Here is a 15,998-nt window from a genome sequence, read left to right on the forward strand (position 1 = left end):
AAATTCAAGTGCGTCCCTCCTTTTATATATACAAACTCACCGCAACACTAGACAGGTAGAAATCATAATTTATCAAAATCATACATGCATATATAATAGTAGTATCTTAATTAACCAAGTGGTCTTGGCCTAGTGGTAAAGGGCTCACAGCTGTGAGTACCGTCTTGGGTTCGATTCCCTTTGGCCACCCGGGGTACCTTAAGTGGTAAGAAAACGCAGATCCTGCGGGCTTCGTAGTGATTAGTATTTGGGCTTAGAAAGCCTTTGGGATCACACTACGGTTATCAAAAAAAAAAAGTTAGTAGTATCTTAATTTAGATATAGGTAGGGTTTCATAATGCAATGTAAAACATATATGGGGTTTGATTTTCATTATTAAAAAGTCTCATCTACTCAAGATGAATTTTCATCAACTTTGAAAATTTTGAAATTTCATTGTTATTGGTAGATTGATTTAACAATCTTAATAAGATCTCTTGTTAGGTAGATTGATTTAACAATCTTAATAAAATCTCTTGTTATTGGTTTGAGAATTTTTAAAATCCGTTAAAATCTCTTGTTATTCAAAAAATATTTATTATATGATTTTCAAATTCTAATTAAATCTAGTGTTAAAATCTCTTGTTATTCAAAAAACATCCACTCCTTCTCGTAGAAGAAACATCATTTTGAAGTAAAATATGCTCCAACCCACTCTATTTTCAACTCCAAAATGGAGTAATGGCTAGGATTACCCTATTTATGGAGTAATCCTACTTATTACTCCATTTTGGAGTTAATTTTTTTATTTATAGAATTGTCCTTTAAATTTTGAATTTTTTTATTTCATACTTAAATATTATTTAAAAATAATACAAAATAAATATAATATTTCATGAGAGATTATTTAATAATTTTACATAAAAGTTGCATAAACTAATAAAAATACCAAACTAAACATAAAAATATAAAATAAATATAACCTAAATATAACGTAAAATACGTGATTTAATAATCCGGTAAATCATTTCTGGAATTGACATGATCGTTGAAGTATTGATTAAACGATGAAAATGTTCGATTCTAAAATTTTTCTTGCCCAATTTTAGAAAATCATGATAAAGAAACTCATTATTCATTCGAAATGCATTAGCTGAAAATTTATGAGAAAAAATATTCGAATACTCGTCATTGAACCAAAATATTTTATAATATATATATTTTTATTATTTATTATACTTTTAATAAGAAAATTTTAATTTAAACAAATTATATATTGTGGATGTTTTATAAACATAAGATATTTAGGGTTAATTGGTAGTTTTTGTGAGTAGGAGAATAACAATGATTAATTAAATAAAAATATAATATTTTTAGAATATTCATTTTTAGAATATTCATTTTTAGAGTGAAAAATAGAGTAATACATTAGAGCAAAATTATGTTGCCAAAAAAAAGCATTCGAGTAAAATCCTATTTCATTTTGGTGTTGCACCATTTTAAAGTAAAATACAGAGTAATACAATAGAGATTCTCTAAGTGTTTCAATGATCTTTAATAGTGCATTAAATGATTAAAAAATAAGTAAAATAATATTAAAATTTGAATAATTGAAAGGGATAATTTGCAAAATACCCTATTTAGGATTTGAAATTTGAAAAATACACTTTCTTTATTATTTTTTTTAAACTACACTTTTTTAATGTGAATTTACTTTTTTACCTCAATTTGACATTTCAATAATTAATATATAAATTTGAAATTAATAAGAAAAGTACGAAAAAACAGTTTATATAGATTTTAATTTATTTTGTTAGCTTTATATAAACACAAGTCATGTCTCGTTCTATACAAAATTTTCATTCTTTCTTGAAGCCGAGACCAAGTAAGTTCTTCTAATATGATATTCACATATGTGTTTATTTTGTTTTACTTTGAATATGAGAAAAGAAGAACACTAATTATCATTGGTTTCACATTCTTAGTTTCACAAACAAACACAATGGTGTTATCATTTGAAACAAAACAACCGTGTTGTTTTTCCTTCCAAAAATTAAACGAGACTTCCGAAGAAACAAGATTGCCTACCCAAAACATTGTGCAGTTCAAGTGGCTTCTCAATGCAAACAGACGGGATCAGTTCAAAATAATCAACCTTATTGCAAAATAAAAACTAAAACAGTTATCAAAACCTAGAGTAACCAAAACCAAATTTTTGCAGAAAAAGCGTTTAGAACAGAAAAAAGTTTAGAACATAAAAACACAAATTCCAAAGTCGCAACGTACGGGCACGATTGTGTCATGTACGATGACATCTTGAGCAAGCTTGTTTCCGTGCTTTTTTCGAGCTATTGATTGTTCTCCAAAACATTCACATCTTGATTAAGCTCTCTGAATATGCCGCACACAAGTGTGACTTTGAGTAGTACAGATGACAATTAACCCAGGGTTCGAGAAGACGAGACGCGTCTTGCGTCCTTTTTTTTCAAATAATAAAAAATAGATTTAAGGTATATTAAGAAGATATGAGAAAGATATTGCGTAGTATATTAAACAAAATATTCTCTAACGATTTTTTTTAAATTATTATTTTAAATGGTTTAATAGGAATTGAGAAATATAAGATTAGACAATTTGGTAAATTTATATATAAATAGTGTATTTTTCAAAAAGCTTAAACAAGAATGTATTTTTCAAATTATATTCTTATCGAAGTGCATTTATCCAAATTTTCCCTAATTAAAAATAATAACTATTAGGTATATAAATTAATATGGGTCATGATGCATACTCGATGAAAGATTAGTACCGTTAGTTTTTTTTTTTTTGTCATAGTACCGTTAGTTTAATATATATAAAGATATTTGTTTTTTTTTCTTTCAAAAATAGTTAGAGATGAGATGATGATAATTGATAAATAGAGAATCATAAGATGACGTGGATATACTAGTGAGACGAATAGCAATACTTTTGTAAGCGTGAAAAAGCGTTGGATTTCGGATTTAGAGCATCTGCGCTTTACATGTTACACATATTTGGGTATCGTAACCCCCTTTTTTTTTTTATTGAAGACACTTCTAATTACACTGCACTAGAAAATAAGGCCATGTTCGTTTACCTATCGCCCGATCTGCGATCTCCGACATGCGACATGCGACTGATCGCAGGTCGCAGGTTGTTGTTCGTTTTGCTGTCGCGTAACATGCCATCTGTGATTAGTCGCATGTCGCAAGTCGCATATTGTTGTTCGTTTTGATGTCGTGCGACTGATCGCACGACTGATCGCACGACCACTCGCGGGTTTCCATTCAAGTCGTCCGAAAAAACAGCGACTAAAAATTAAGAAAATTTTGATCGCGCGACTGGTCGCAGGTCGCAGATCACAGGTCGCGTGACACGTAAACGAACATAGTTTTAGTCGCAGGTCGCAGGTTTAGTCGCATGTCGCAAGTCGCGCGACACGTAAACTAACATGGCCTAAACATAATACGAAGAACTCCAACACAAACTCATCCTTCTTTTATTGTCCCACGTGACAAAAGCTTGAGATCTTGTAGAGAACTTGACTTTAGAGCTCCTCGCTGAACGTCGACTTGGATGATTTTTGCTTCGGGCCCGGTTTGAGGAATTCAGTGAACCATTTTGCAGATTCTTTCTCCATACGAGTCAAGCTGTTCTTGAAATCGATGTAGTAGAGACTGTTAGAATATAGAATATTCTGTAAATAGATAAGATGCAATCTTTGTGAAATCTTGTAGTTACGATACTTACGTAACAACCTTGGCTATTTATGCCGTGTGAATAGAACCACTCTCCTCAAGGAGATTTACCAAACTTTCATGGTATCAGAGCACTAGGTGCTCTCCTCTTCTCTTTTCCCTTCATCACCATCTCTATCTTTTTCTTTTTTCTTGATGGTTGTTCCTCAAACTCATCTCGATAGAGCTTTTGGTGTTACAAATTGCTTGTACTAATGACAATCTCTTTTCTTCTTGTGAGGTTTGTCAACTTGGGAAACAAATAAAACTTCCGTTTCAAAAATCTGATTCTTTCACTACTAAACCTTTTGATATTATTCACTCTGATATTTGGACTTCTCCTCTTACAAGTATTAGTGGTTTCAAATATTATGTTATTTTCTTGGATGACTTTTCTCATTTTCTATGGGTATTTCCTTTAAGAAGAAAGAATGAAGTGTTTTCCAAGTTTCTGCAGTTTTATAAATATGTTGAAACTCAGTTTAACACTCGCATAAAAGCATTGCAGTGTGACAATGGAGGTGAGTATCAAAACTCCAACTTCCAGACTTTGTTTCACCCAAATGGGATGCAATTTCGTTTTTCTTGCTCTCATACATCTCAACAAAATGGAAAGTTAGAACGTATGCTCAGAACTATCAACAACTCAATCCGGTGCCTTCTTTTCCAAGCTCATCTCGCATCCGGATATTGGGTTGAAGCTCTTCACGCTGCAGTGCATATTCTTAACATCCTACCTTCCAAGGCTATTCAAAATAAAGTCCCTTTCTCTGTTCTCTTCAAAAAGTAACCGAGGTATGATCACTTAAGAGTCTTTGGGTGCCTTTGTTTTCCAAATTTAAACCACTCTAACCTTCCAAAACTCTCTCCTAGATCAACTCCTTGTCTGTTTCTTGGTTATCCTACTCAACAAAGGGGATACCGTTGTCTTGATCTTAAGACAAACAGGATCATTACATCACGCCATGTCTACTTTGATGAATGCGTGTTCCCTGCTGCAGAAAAAGCTACTTCTCTTTCAACCTATCACTTTCTGCAACATGGCGATGAGCCATCTCCTATCTTCAAAGCCATTCTTCAAAACAACCAAAACACAACTCCTCTACTGCCTGTTGCTGCTTCTGTTCAAGCGCCAGTGCCTTCTCAACCGCTTATAACTCAACCTCAAGCAGCTCCACCTGCTGTCCACTCCATGCAAACAAGAGGTAAAGCGGGCATCACTAAGCCAAAGAAGCAGTTTTCTCTTCTTTCCACTGTTTCGCCAATTCCCACTAGCCATAAAGTTGCTTTGCAGGATCCGAACTGGACACCAGCAATGGATGATGCCATTGATGCTTTTATTGAGACTAAGACTTGGGATCTTGTTCCAAGGCCAAAGAACACTAACATTGTCAATTCGATGTGGCTGTATAAGCACAAGTTTGATGCAGATGGGAAACCTTTTAAACACAAAGTGAGGCTGGTTGCTAATGGAAAGTCTCAAGAAGAAGGTGTCGACTACAACAAAACGTTTGCTCCCGTTGTGAAACCAGTAACAATACGCACGGTCCTGGATGTCAGTCTTGCAAATGGATGGCCAATACATCAGCTCGATGTCAAAAACGCTTTTCTCCATGGACTTCTTGATGAAACTATATACATGCATCAGCCTCCTGGATACACAAACAAGTCTCATCCAGACTATGTTTGCAAACTCAACAAAGCCATCTATGGTTTGAAACAGGCTCCTAGAGCTTGGAACTCTCGTTTTGCCTCTTTTGACACTAATATGGGTTTCAAGTGTAGCAGGAGCGACGCATCTCTGTTCATCTACAACAAAGGTTCAAGGCGAGCGTACCTTTTGCTCTACGTTGACGACATTATCCTGACGGCTTCAGACAATAAATTCCTCAACAAAATTGTAACAGACCTTCAGACCGAGTTTCCCATGTCCGATTCAGGAAAACTGCACTTCTTCCTTGGTGTTAAAGCCGAATTCATTAATGATGGGATCTTTCTCAGTCAACAGGCGTACACAACTGACATCATCAACAGGGCAGGCATGCAGGAGTGTAAACCACTTGCGACACCAGTAGACTTGAACTCGAAGCTAAAAGCCGAAGAAGGCGAACGTGTTCCCAATCCCACTCAATACAGACGTCTCGCTGAGGCCCTGCAATATCTCATATTTACCCGGCCAGACATAGCTTATGCGGTTCATCAAATCTGTCTCTATATGCACGACCAGCGCATCCCTCATCTACACGCTCTGAAATGCATCATACGGTATCTGCAGGGGACAAAAGAGTTGGTCTTACAGCTACACAAAGGCTCTATCAATCAACTGGTAGCATATTCGGATGCGGACTGGGCCGGCTGTCCAGACACAAGACGATCAACTTCTGGGTATTGCGTTTACTTGGGTGACAATCTTGTCTCATGGTCATCAAAACGTCAAACCTCTGTTTCACAATCGAGTGCTGAGGCCGAGTACAAAGGTGTGGCAAATGCCGTTGCAGAGCTAACTTGGATACGAAACCTTATGTTTGAACTCGACATTTCCATCTCCAAGGCTTCGATTGTCTACTGCGACAACATAAGTTCTGTCTATTTGGCTCATAATCCGATACGTCACCAACGTACAAAACATGTTGAAATAGACATACACTTTGTTAGAGAAAAGGTGGCGCTGGGTCATGTTAAGGTTCTATTCGTTCCATCTTCTCTTCAATACGCGGACATATTCACTAAGGGACTGTCCACAAGCTTATTCAATGACTTCCGAAGCAGTCTCACCGTTCGCTCTCCACACGCTGCGACTGAGGGAGGGTGTTAGAATATAGAATATTCTGTAAATAGATTAGATGCAATCTTTGTGAAATCTTGTAGTTACGATACTTACGTAACAACCTTGGCTATTTATGCCGTGTGAATAGAACCACTCTTCTCAAGGAGATTTACCAAACTTTCAGAGACCAAACCTAGCCGTGTACCCGTCTTGCCACTCGAAGTTGTCCATTAATGACCACACAAAATAAGATGTAACATTCACCTTGTCTTCACTGCAAGATGCAACAAGGATAATATGTAAATGGGAGAACAGCGTGTATAATTAATTAACGTCATTGCCTACCACAAATGATTTAATTGATCTCACCAAATAGCCTGATGCAGGGCCAGAAGATGCCTCTGGTGATAGTATTTTCTGTTGTGGTCATTGAGAGCAACGCTATGATCTGTATCTTTCACGCCAAGGTCCTCCCCATAACCTATAAAAAAGATTACAAAAACAATAATAAATTTATACTATGAGAAAAACATTTTAAATATTGACAAACCATTCTCAGTAATTATGATCTCAGGGTTGCCATATCTGTCTTTTATGTATTTCACAAGCTTCCTTAAATCCGCTGCGTATACAAAATAAGAAAGACGAAAGCAATTAAAACGCAATTCATAACATTTAACTAAGGTTATTAAGAACGAAGTTGTGTAACCTGGCTGCCAATCTTAACGGATCCATCAACAGTCTTGGCTAAACATGTAAGAAAAGCAAACAAAATGTTAATTTATTTTTTGTTGAATGAACATTGGACTTGATTTATATGAGAATAGGAGTATTATTTTCATATTAAAAAGATAAAAATAGGAGTATTATTCTTACCTGCATATATTTTTCACAAAATAATCAACATACGTAAATAGGTCTCAATAGATTAATAACATCCGTTGTTCCAGTTACATTTATTAACACGTTGATAGTATAGCACAAAATAGCAATCTGTTTTTTTTTTTTTGAACACAGCACAAAACAGCAATCTATTAATTAGAATACGTGAACGTATATAAATATTATGAATCTTACGTTCAAACTCCACTAGAGAATCTGTAGCCCAAGATGGTTGCCGATAATCAGGCTTTTCGCTTGCCTTTGCATAGAACGAACTGTAATAATTTATTCCCACGAAGTCAGCTGAGCCTTTCAGTTTTGCCTTTTGGGATTTTGTAAATTTGGGCAATCGAGCTCCGACCGCATCTTTCATACTTTGAGGATAATCTCCTTACGTGGTAGGATCCAAATGCCTACGGAGCAATTCATACGTCCATTTGAATATGAATATATACATCGAGAAAAAAACAATCAATCGTTCCTTTACCAGCCCATGATGAAGTCAAGTACGCGGTCTACAGTACGTTGACCTCCTTCCACATCTTCTGGTTCAAACCAAGCCGGGCTATGAGCAATCCCAATTTTACCACCTTTGCACTTTTAAGAATCGAATAAACCAAAAAAAATGAGAAAAAAAATGCAACCAAATGTCTCATTCTTTATGTTTTGGACTTTTGGTTTCTCTTTTACCTTTTCGCACTTTCTGAAAGCGTCAACGGCTTCAGCGTGACTAACGAGTAAATTGTGACTAACGACATAAGCCTCAAATCCTGACCGTCCATCTTGGCAAAGATGTCCAAAATCTTTGATGTACGGAGAACAACGCCCCGGTGTTTCTTCCCGGTGTCGTAGCCTGAACGGCTGAAGACCCATGGTCGTTGAACGTAATCCAGTTTTTCACTTTGCCCCCATATTCGTGGAACGTGAAGTTTGCGTACTCCACAAAATCCGGTCTGTATATAGTTGCAATTTAGGAGAAGAGTATACGTAACTGATGTTGTTTGCGTACATTAGAGAAACGTAAATGTAACTGAGATACTAAGTACAAAAGCTTACACTACACGTTCTCTCAAAAAGCCACCATACTCATCTTCCAAATCGGCGGCTATGTCCCAGTGGAAAACCGTTACTAGTGGTGTTATGTCTAAAACAACAATGAAAGGTTAGTTTTTTTTCAATTACATTATAGGTTGATACGATAAACCAAAATGAACAAGATAGTGAGAACATATGTGACCATTTTTAAGGAGCTCGTCTATAAGGTCGTGGTAAAATTGAACTCCTTCTTTGCTTATTCCTTTCTCCATCCTCCCATCTGTTATATATTCATCAATTTCCAGCTGTTATTACCACTAATTCGGAAAATTTTACTCCCGATTTTTATGTATTAAAAACTTCTAAGTTTTAACTTACGGGGAAATTTCTTGGCCACGCAATGGATAGTCTAAAAGCATCAGTGTTCAGCTTTTTCATCAACTTGATATCCTCCTGTTGAGTTTTACGGTAAATGAATTTACAAAGTAGAGAGAGAGAGAGAGAGAGAGAGAGAGAGAGAGAGAGAGAGAGAGAGAGAGAGAGAGAGAGAGAGAGAGATTACCTTGTACCGATGGTAGAAATCGACGGCCTCATCAGCATTATGATTCTTAACTCTATATCTGCAGTTTCATATTGAAAAAACCATTTATGAATATCAACTTTCTTGTTTAAAAAAAAGGAATATCAACTTATACTCTCCCTTTCATTTTAGTTATCTCATTTTAGAATTAAAATTGGATTAAACTGGACACACAAATTAAAAAAAATATTTAATTATATTTTAATGCAAAACTGAAACAGAGAGAGTATCAACTTAGAAGTTATGGCTAGGTTTAATCCATAAGAAAAAGAATCGTACTACACAAACTAAAGTTTTGTATCATATGTTGAAACGAAATTATCCATTTTAGATGCCCTTGCTAGTACGTAATCGAGTCAAATACGTCTTATTTTGAACAAAAGGCGTCAACACTTTTTCGAAAAAAAAATTCTTTAGAAAAATATTTTTTAGTACGAACTTTAAATTACTAACTCGTAACTCAAAAAAAAATTCTTTAGAAAAATATTTTTTTTAGTACGAACTTTAAATTACTAACTCGTAACTCGTAACTCATAACTCGTAACTCATAACTCATAACTCATAACTCATAAATGGGCATGTTGAACTCGTAACTCATAACTCATAAATGGGCATGTTGACTCGAAAAACACACTAATACGTAGGTATATGGATTAGAAAGCATACAACAATAGATAATTCATAATTGTGAAAAAAAATTGTTTGTTGAAAGCCATTCTAAGACTCTTTTATTTGTGTGCCTGAATCAATATCTGAATTAATTTATTAACCATCTAGATATCTTAAAAATAAAATATTAATAATTTTGATATAATTTAATAAGAGAAAACTCACAACTTGAATTTAAATACAAACATATATCCAAATTTGAATCAAATGCAAAACTAATCTAAAAGTCTTGTGAAAATACAACCAGCCCCTTGTAACCAGACAAAAAAAAAACAGAAGTCATTTTTATGAATATAGTCTTCGTAAGTCGTCTAAGTCGTCTGAAATGCTAGAAGTATTCTAGACGACTTCCAAGTAAGTATTCGGGTGTAGCTGATCTTAAAAATAATATATAAATGTTTTAAAAAATATTTTGATAAGCGAAAAATTAAAATCATGTAATTATAAACAGTTTTAGTGATATAAATTAAAATATAACAAAACTGAATTGTTTTCAACATAGATGAGTGTAGGTAGTGAATTATGGTATTTTTTTGTCTAGAGTTTGGCAACATATGTTGTAGTATTGTATGTATTTTTAGGGTTAGATTTTGGAAAGCTTGAATGTTTCCTTAAAAAATTAAATTTTTACCTATAAGTGTTTATTTTTGTGTATAGTAAACACTTTTGAAGTTTAATTTGATTTTATGAAGTGTTTAGTTAGTTAATTAAGTTTAGAGGTTATGTTTTGGGTCTAGACGACTTCCATGGAAGTCGTCTGGTGAATAATTTTAGCTGGACGACTTACATGTAAATCGTCCAAATATTCCCGCCTAAATTTTTTTTTAGAATTATTTTTCCGTTTAAATAATTTAAACTAAACAACTTACTTGTAAGTCGTCTAGGAAGTCTTCTATTTTAGTTTCCCGCTAAAAATATTTTAATTTCCCGCTAAAAATATTAAAGTCTTCTGGGCGATTTACAAATAAGTCGTCTAGGAAGTCGTCTGAATCAAAAATATTTTAACCTAATTGGATTTTTTGTCTCCCTATATAAAAAAAAATTTACACATTTTCTCTCATCCTCTCAAATGGCTGCAACAAAAATGTAATGTTCATCATTCTAAAACAACCTCTCTCTAATCTCTTTGAACTTATAAATACTAAGCTTTATATCAATTTATTGTTTTTGTCTCATGTCTTTCTCACTAATTTATCTTGTTTTTGTAGATTTTTTATCACATGATTCTCATCTTCCACTCATTTAAAGGTAGATATATCAATTTTAGATATGTATTTTTGTGTGTTCTATAAAGGTAGATTTATCTAATCTTCCACTCATTTTCTCTGTTTTTAAGTCATTTAAACGTTTTTGGATATGCAGGTTTTTCAGATTTGGATTTGGATATGCAGGTTTTTCAGATCTGGAAGACTTCTAGGACGACTTACCTGTTAGTCATCTAAAATATAATGCGTGAGACGACTTCCAGTAAGTCTTCGTGACGACTTCCAGGAAGTCTTCCAGACGACTTCCAGGAAGATGCTATAGCAGCGTTGGCTTTTAGGACCAACAAAACCGAATATGGTCCTTTCGGAAACAAGACCGGGAACCAGTTCTCCATCCAGGCACCCAAAGATAACCAGATCGCTGGTTTTCAAGGCACTAGCAGCAATGTTCTCAACTCCATTGACGTCCACTTTGCTCCCATACCGTCGGCTTCTGCTGGTGGCCAACCAGCTGGATCAGCTGCCAGTGCCAAAAAATTAGAGGCGAAAGGTGGTAACGCGGGAAACCCATGGGACGATGGTGCTCATGATGGTGTTAAAAAAGTGTGCGTTGGTCAAGGCGAATCTGGTGTAACGTACGTCAAGTTTGTCTACGAGAAGGACTCTAAGGAGGTCCCTGGAAATGATCATGGAAAAAAGACACTACTTGCACCTGAAGAGGTTAAATATATGAATATAAGAATCAGTTAGATCTAAAGATTGCAATATATATATATCGTTTTTATAATGTTGTTTACATTAAATCTGTGTTTAGTTTCTTTTATGCAGTTCGTGCTTGATCCAAACGAATACATCACTGCGGTGGAGATTAACTACGACAACATATTTGGAACAGAATCCGAGATCATAACGATGCTTAAGTTCATGACAAACAAGCGAACCTCTCCACCTTTTGGACTTGAAGGTGCTAAAAGTGTCCTACTTAAAGAAGACGGTCACAAGATAGTTGGTTTCCATGGCAAAGCAGGTGCTGACATACTTCACCAAGTTGGAGTCCATGTCAAGCCTATCTCCAAGTGATTTGAGAATGTCTTCTACTACGTCCCAGTGTAACAAAGATAGTCAGATGTCAATAAAGAAGGCTCCACTTTATAAATTGTCATTGTACGTGTGTAAACGGTAAGCGAAAGGGTTGAATAAGGTATTTCCACGTACTGTGTGCTTGTGTGTCAGTGTCTCCTTGTGTTGTAGTGGAGTTTGTAACACTCTTTGTAAGATGTATAAAATCTTGGCTACGTTGTAAAGTGCTTACGATTCCTTGATGTTTTGAGATTTCAACCGGACAGGCCGGCTTAACACCGTTGTAGATTCTAGGATAAAAAAAATTTATTTATCTTCTAATATTTATATTCATATAATATAATGTTTAAAATATTTTTAAAATTTAATCAGTAATATTCTTTATATTCTGTGATAAAAATAAAACTATACACATCAAATAATTTTGGACAATTTTCAAATTTATTTATTATATGAAAAAATATGTATTTATAAAAGAAATTGAGTTTTTAACTATTAATATACGAGATACGGGCTTCGGCCCGTGGCGGTCACAGCCCTTTTCCCCCTACTCAGCCGGCCTTGCAACCAGGTTTTACATACAATTTCAAATATTGCCAGCGGATCATAATATGGTTTTGTGTTGGCACAAAATAGATCTAGAATCAAAACTAAAAAGGAAAAAAATAAAGAGATTTTCTGCCATTGCTTATCAGTAACCTCTATAGGCAAAGACTGAAAGACAGCAACTGAGTGGTTATTCGGACGTCAATCCTGTTTTTTTGCTATTTCGTATCACAATCATTGGACCGTGCGCTAAGTTAATTGATTTCCAACTCAACCAATTAGTATCAAGTGATTGACTCATATCACTAGTTATCATAATGCGAATACCATACAGGCTACGTTAGTGCTTGTGGATACCCATGATATATATGTTTTTAAAATTTGCATGCTAGACAGAGAAATTACAAGTAAATAGCCCAGTTGGGAAGGAATATGCATCTAGTGATTGTTTTGGTCAGGAGTTCGATGCACACACTATCACATTTTCTATATTACATATGTACATATAATATATTTTATCATTTGTATGCACCATTAAAAGTTTATCCTGGATTTGCCCCTTATACCATGACAACATCAAATTATCAAAGACAGAGACGATACATAATATTGTGAATTTGCTATTCATAAGAGGATAAAAAATGGAGATATACCCATACAACAATAACACCATTTGATATACATTTTGAACATAAACTTGACCCTATTTTTCTTACAGAATGACAATGTGAAAATGACAAAATACACTATTATATTTGTTAAATAAATAATATAGAATACTCAGTGCATATTCATAGTAATAACATGAGTTTTATTAACTGCGAAAGAGAAATAAAAAAAAAAGAAGAGGAGAAACAATACTATTTCGATAAATAGAATAGTATACCATAAATATTAACAAAACATTATTTTAAATATACGTTAAATCAAATGTACAACCTTCGTTCCACATTGTTTAAAAGAATTGGTTCAGAAAATTCCAAATTACAACATTGTATGTAGAAAAATGCGTATTTTTTTTACCAACATAATTATTTGGTTGAACTATATGTAATCCAAAATATACATATCAAATAAATTTGGAAGGGGATGAAAAAGTAAAAAAAAACAAATGAAAAAAAGAGAAATGCATATATGATCAAACAGCTCATGTTGATAAGGGTAATTAATATAATACTATATAAAATATACAGAATACTATAACCTGTGAATGCTACATGTACAAACTTAATTTTTGTGTTTGTTACGTATATGCATTCCATTTTCTCTACATAATATAAGTGAACGTTGCATAAAAAATAACATAATATAGGTGAACAAAAAAAAAAAGAGATGATACATATAATATAATATAAGTCTGTAAATGTTTTATTGTAAAAAAAATATATATATATAATATATGGGAATTTGCCAAAACTAACCTACAATTTGATTTTAACCTCAAACTTATATCCAAACTTGATCAAATGCAAAACTAATCTAAAAGCCTTGTGAAATTACAGCACAGTCTCTTGTGACCAAACAAAAAAATAGAAGTCATTTTTACGAATATAGCCCCAGTAAGTCGTCTGAGTCGTCTGAGATGTTGGAAGTCGTCTGGACGACTTCAAAGTAAATCTTCTGGTGTAGCTGATCTTAAAAATAATTTATAAATTTTAAAAAAAAAATATTTTGACAAGCGAAAAATTAAAATCATGCAATTATAAACAGTTTTAAGTGATATAAATTAAAATATAACAAAATTGAATTGTTTTCAACATAAATGAGTGTAAGTAGTGAAACATGGTATTCTTTGGTCTAGGGTTTGGCAACATATGTTGTAGTATTGTATGTATTCTTAGGGTTAGATTTTGGAAAGCTTAAATGTTTTTTTGAAAAATTAATTTTTTACCTATACGTGTTTATTTTTGTGTATAGAAAACACTCTTGAAGTTTAATTTGATTTTATGAAGTGTTTAGTTAATTAATTAAGTTTAGAGGTTATGTTTAGGGTCTAGACGACTTCCATGTCGTCTGGTGAAGAAATTAAAACAGACGACTTACATGTAATTCATCCAAATATTCCCGCCTAAAATTTTTAAAAAACAATTTTCCCGCTTAAATAATTTCGACTTACTTGGGAAGTCTTCTATTTTAGTTTCCCGCTAAAAATATTTTAATTTCCCGCTAAAAATATTAAAGTCTTCTGGACGACTTACAAGTAAGTCGTCTAGGAAGTCGTTTGAATCAAAAATATTTAACCTAATTGGATTTTGTCTCCCTATATAAAGAAAAATTTACACATTCTCTCTCCTCCTCTCAAATGGCTGCAACAAAAATGTAATGTTCATCATTCTAAAACTCTTCAACCTCTCTCTAATCTCTTTGACTTGAAAACACCAAACTTTATATGAATTTTTCAGTTTTGTCTCATGTCTTTCTTACTAATCTATCTTTTTTTGTAGGTTTTTAATCAAATGGTACTCATCCTCCATTCATTTAAAGGTAGATCTATTAATTTTAGATATGTATTTTTGCGTGTTCTATAAATGTAGATTTATCTAATCTTCCACTCATTTTCTCTGTTTTTAAGCCATTTGAACGTTTTTGGATATGCAAGTTTTTCAGATCTGGATTTGATATGCAAGTTTTTCAGATCTGGATTTGATATGCAAGTTTTTCAGATCTGGAAGACTTCTGGGATGACTTACCTATTAGTCGTCTAAAATATAATGCACTAGACGACTTCCAGGAAGTCTTCCAGACGACCTCCATTTCAGTCGTCTGGATTTTCTGGAAGTCGTCTGGACATCCTGGAAGTCTTCTGACGAAGTCTCCCTTTCATAATAGATATGAACGTTTTGGTAAGTTTTTATGTCTGATTTTTCTTCATCTGGTAACTTCTTGTTGTATAAAGTTCTTACTTTTTTTCCAAACTAAAACTCTCCAAACCCACTTTAATCTCTTTGACTTGAAAACATCAAACTTTATATGAATTTTTCGGTTTTGTCTCATGTCTTTCTTACTAATCTATTTTTTTGCAGGTTTTTAATCAGATAGTACTCATCTTCCACTCATTTAGAGGTAGATCTATTAATTTTATATATGTATTTTTGTTTGTTCTATAAAGGTAGATTTATCTAATCTTCCACTCATTTTCTCCGTTTTTAAGCCATTTGAACGTTTTTGGATATGCAGGTTTTTCAGATCTGGATTTTATATGCAGGTTTTTCAGATCTGGAAGACTTCTGGAACGACTTACATGTTAGTCGTCTAAAATATAATGCACTAGACAACTTCCATTTCAGTCATCTGGACTTCCTGGAAGTCGTCTGGACTTCCTGGAAGTCTTGTGATGAAGTCTTCTTCCATATCAAGTGGAGTCCAAGCATGTCTTTGTAGAGGAATGATCTATAATAGTTTTGTTTGTAGTCTGTTTTGTGATTTGCATGTCTACTATTTTAGTTGTGCATTTTTTTGTAAAATCAGTAATAATGTTTCCCAAGATGTAATACATG

General features: G+C 33.7%; 1 protein-coding gene and 1 pseudogene across 1 annotated transcript; one reads left to right on the forward strand and one right to left on the reverse strand.

Moving 5' to 3' along the window:
* Positions 1-3,547: 3,547 nt before the first annotated feature.
* LOC106344387 lies at positions 3,548-9,557 on the reverse strand (annotated as a pseudogene).
* Positions 9,558-10,172: 615 nt separating this feature from the next.
* Positions 10,173-12,125, forward strand: LOC106344388 (jacalin-related lectin 36-like). The gene is made up of 3 exons (XM_013783778.1): positions 10,173-10,182; positions 11,162-11,595; positions 11,704-12,125. Exons 1-3 carry the CDS (start codon positions 10,173-10,175, stop codon positions 11,953-11,955), a joined length of 696 nt encoding a protein of 231 aa, XP_013639232.1. The 3' UTR covers positions 11,956-12,125.
* Positions 12,126-15,998: the final 3,873 nt, after the last annotated feature.

The sequence above is a fragment of the Brassica oleracea genome, chromosome C5 (genome assembly GCF_000695525.1).
Source record: "Brassica oleracea var. oleracea cultivar TO1000 chromosome C5, BOL, whole genome shotgun sequence".
Taxonomy (NCBI): Eukaryota; Viridiplantae; Streptophyta; class Magnoliopsida; order Brassicales; family Brassicaceae; genus Brassica; species Brassica oleracea.